The sequence below is a fragment of the Physeter macrocephalus genome, chromosome 17 (genome assembly GCF_002837175.3).
Source record: "Physeter macrocephalus isolate SW-GA chromosome 17, ASM283717v5, whole genome shotgun sequence".
Lineage (NCBI taxonomy): Eukaryota > Metazoa > Chordata > Mammalia > Artiodactyla > Physeteridae > Physeter > Physeter macrocephalus.
The window spans coordinates 11,014,360-11,017,926 of record NC_041230.1 but is presented as its reverse complement, the minus strand read 5'-3'; the positions used below and the strand labels follow the sequence as shown (position 1 = coordinate 11,017,926).

The 3,567-nt window shown below is 51.9% G+C and overlaps 1 protein-coding gene across 4 annotated transcripts in view; it reads left to right on the top strand.

Annotated features, from left to right (window-relative positions):
* The window catches only part of LTBP4 (latent transforming growth factor beta binding protein 4), a 27,086-nt gene that overhangs the window by 18,339 nt on the left and 5,180 nt on the right, over window positions 1-3,567 (top strand). For 2 of the 4 annotated variants that reach the window (XM_055078982.1, XM_028477862.2), the window contains 3 exons: window positions 1,312-1,458; window positions 2,736-3,023; window positions 3,313-3,384. In XM_055078982.1, coding sequence (XP_054934957.1) covers window positions 1,312-1,458; window positions 2,736-3,023; window positions 3,313-3,384 — 507 coding nt within the window. The remainder of the gene's footprint in view (window positions 1-1,311; window positions 1,459-2,735; window positions 3,024-3,312; window positions 3,385-3,567) is intronic. The other 2 variants (XM_007128095.4, XM_024132635.3) reach the window with 1 other exon arrangement.

The following is a 3,567-nucleotide window of genomic DNA, read 5'->3' as shown; positions in this document are numbered from 1 at the left end:
CACACACACACACACACACACAAAAATGCATGCATAAAGTAGTAAAAGTGCACTAATTTTTTTTTTTTTTTGGCCGCACTGCCTGGCATGCGGCATCTTAGTTCCTGACCAGGGACCAAACCCGCACCCCCTGCGGTGGAAGCGCAGAGTCTTAACCGCTGGACTGCCGGGGAAGTTCCAAAACTGCACTAATCTTAAGTGTACATAAACATCCTTTATTTTTTTCCCAACATTTTAGGAGGATTTTTTTTTTTTTTTTTTTTTTTTTTTTTTTTTGCCATGCCCTGCTGCTTGTGGGATCTTTTTTTTTCCCAACATTTTAGGAGGATTTTTTTTTTTTTTTTTTTTTTTTTTTTTTTTTTTTGCCATGCCCTGCGGCTTGTGGGATCTTAGTTCCCGACCAGGGATTGAACCCGGGCCACGGCAGTAAAAGCGCCGTGGAAATCCCACGGACCGCCAGGGAAATCCCAAGGAAATTTTCTAAACATACAGAAAGTTAAAAGGCCTGTAGAATGAACATCAGCATACCCATGATCTATATTCTATCATTATCATTTGGTTACGCTTGTTTCCTCACACATCTTTCTATTAATCCACAAAATTTTTTGGATAGAATTTTAAAATTAAATTGCAGGCTTCCATATACTTCCCTCTAAATTCTCCTGTGCATAATGCATGTCATTAACCAGAGTTCAATTTGTGTTTATAGATATTTTTATTTGAGGTTCCATTTACATACAGTGCAATGCATGAGTCTTAATTATACATTCACTTAGTTTTGACAAATGCAAACACAAGAGGCTTCATTTGTTTAAAGGGCATTAAACTGAAGTCCTGGGAAATACTTGAACTTCAGGCATATGTGGATCCAGGAATTGTAACAAGGCTAGCTGTCTCCCAGCTCTGCTATCCTCTAATGCGTTTATTTTCAGGCAGATTCTCTTTTCACAATGACAAAAGTGGCCCTAGCACCTCTGGTTGACATCCTTAGCTTGACATCCCTGGCTACAGAGGGAGGCTCTTTCTCCATATTTCTAGAATGAGTCCCAGGACTGGTTTTGATTGGCCCAGCTTGGTCACTGCCTGTCTCTGAATCAGAGAAATGCAGCAATCTGTTTGGCCTGCTCAAAACATAGGTTGGAGGAGCAGAGAGCTCCCAAGGGAAATTCAGGGTTTGTCACCAAAAGATAAGCAGATGATGGGATCTGGGCCATTAAAATACTCATACTCAAAGCCCAGACTTTTAGACTTATGGAATTCCAGAAGTTTACAACCATTGACTCCCTCTTCCCTGTTGTCTCCTGTTCACAGATGTGAATGAATGTGAAACGCTACAGGGTGTGTGTGGAGCTGCCCTGTGTGAGAATGTGGAAGGCTCCTTCCTCTGTGTCTGCCCCAACAGCCCTGAGGAGTTTGACCCCATGACTGGGCGCTGTGTTCCCCCTCGGACGTCTGCTGGTGAGACTGAGATCAATGTCTACTTAACTGACGGCTGCCGGGCCCCGCAGAAAAATAATGGGATCTAACCATTCCTGACGTGGACAGCTGCCATCAGTTAGATGCTGTTGTTTTAAACAACAAAAACCTTCAGAACAGAACACATGAGTTAACCTGGGTGTGGGACTCAGTGTCAGGAGAAGTAGATCCTGGTTCTGACTTTACCAGATTCCTTCATTCAACAGATGTTCACTGAGTTTAGGCCCTTTTCTGGGCCCTGAGGATACAGTAGTGACCAGGAGAGACCACCCTGTCTTCAAGGGGCTCACAATCCAGTGGGGGCAGATAGCAATATAACCTGATGGTAACAACCCAGGGGAATCAGGACTGGGATGGACGAGGCACAGGCCAGAGCAAACAAGCCTATGATGGGAAGGGCTAGGGCGTGGTGGGAATACAGAGGAGGTGCCTCCCCAGCCTTGAAGGAGAGTTAGGGAGGGCTTCCTGTAGGAGGGGATGTCTGAACTGAGAGTAGTAGGATGAGTAGAAATAAGCTAAGCCAAGTGGATGAGGGAGGGCATTCTGGGCAGAGGATACAGCAAGGGCAAAGGCCTGGCAAGGCAAGAGAGGACCTGACATGTTTGAGGGGCTGAAAGAAGTTCAGGGTGACATGCTCTACAGAGCAAGGGAAGGGGTGGGGAGAAGTGAGGCTGCAGAAGGAGTCAGACGCCAGACCACACTGACTTATTGCCGTGGTCAGGAGGTTGAACTTTTCTTGAGGGCACTCTGGCACCATGGAAAGGTTTTGAGCGGGAGAGGGGTATGATCAGATTTTGGAACTTCCTCTGGCTGCCATGTGAAGGTGGATTGGAGTGGGGCTGGGACCTGAGCAGAGAGGACAGGGCTGGACCAAGGCAAGGGCCATGGGAGGGGAGGAGAGGGCAGGTGGGAGAGGGGCTCAGAGGCCAAAGTGGACAGGCTGTGGGGCTGCCTGGGTCAGGGAGAGGTGTCCAGGCCTAGGTCTAGATTTGGGTATGAAGATTCTGAGACCAGATTGGGACACGTTGGATGTGAGGCCCCAGGGAGGCCTCCAGGAGGCCAGGGAAATCCCCTCTTCTACCTGAACTGCAGCTTGGATGATGGGCCGGATGCTTGGGAGCGTGAGATGGGGAGACAAGAGGTACAGAAATTAGAGGAGGTGAGAATGGGAGAGAGATGATGACAGAGGCTGAGAGGTGTGGAGTCGGTTCTGCCACATGGGGGCCTCAGTTTCCCCATCCATAACATAGGGGCTGGAGGCTCAGCCCACACTGTCTCCTCAGGCACGTTCCCGGGCCCCCAGCCCCACGTACCCGCCAGCCCCAGTCTGCCAGCCAGGCTCCCACCACCCCCGTCCCGCCGGCCCAGCCCACCTAGGCAGGGCCCTGTGGGCAGCGGGCGCCGGGAGTGCTACTTTGACACGGCAGCTCCGGATGCATGTGACAACATCCTGGCTCGGAACGTGACGTGGCAGGAGTGCTGCTGCACTGTGGGTGAGGGCTGGGGCAGCGGCTGCCGCATCCAGCAGTGCCCAAGCACCGAGACAGGTGGGCATGGGCCGCTGGGTGGACACAGGGCCGAGGGTTTGGGTAGCAATAGGTGGAGTGGGACTGGGACAAAGGGACACATTTGGACAAGGGACTGAGGTGCTGGTATTGCATGGGCAAGAGTGAGCTGCCAGCGAGGTGGGCGGGAGTCTGAGAGGTGGATACAAACAGGCACAGGGGCTGAAGACTTGGGCAGTGAAGGGTGGGCACTGAGGCAAGTGGGCACAGGCAGGCCCAAGGCAGGGGCTGGGGCACGGGTGTCTGGGCTCAGCCTCGTCTCTGTGTGCAGCTGAGTACCAGTCATTGTGTCCCCACGGCCGGGGCTACCTGGCGCCCAGCGGAGACCCGAGCCTCCGGAGAGGTAAGGCCCGCCCACCCTCAGCCCCCAGGCCCAGCTCTGTCTCACCCTGTCTCTGTTTTCTTTATCTCTGTCTCTCCCCCTCCCACCCGCATCTCCTGTATCTCTCCCACTGGGTCTCTCTTGCCATCTCTGTCTTTCTCTTCCCTGATCACGCCCCGCAGCTACACCCCCCCCAATCCCGCC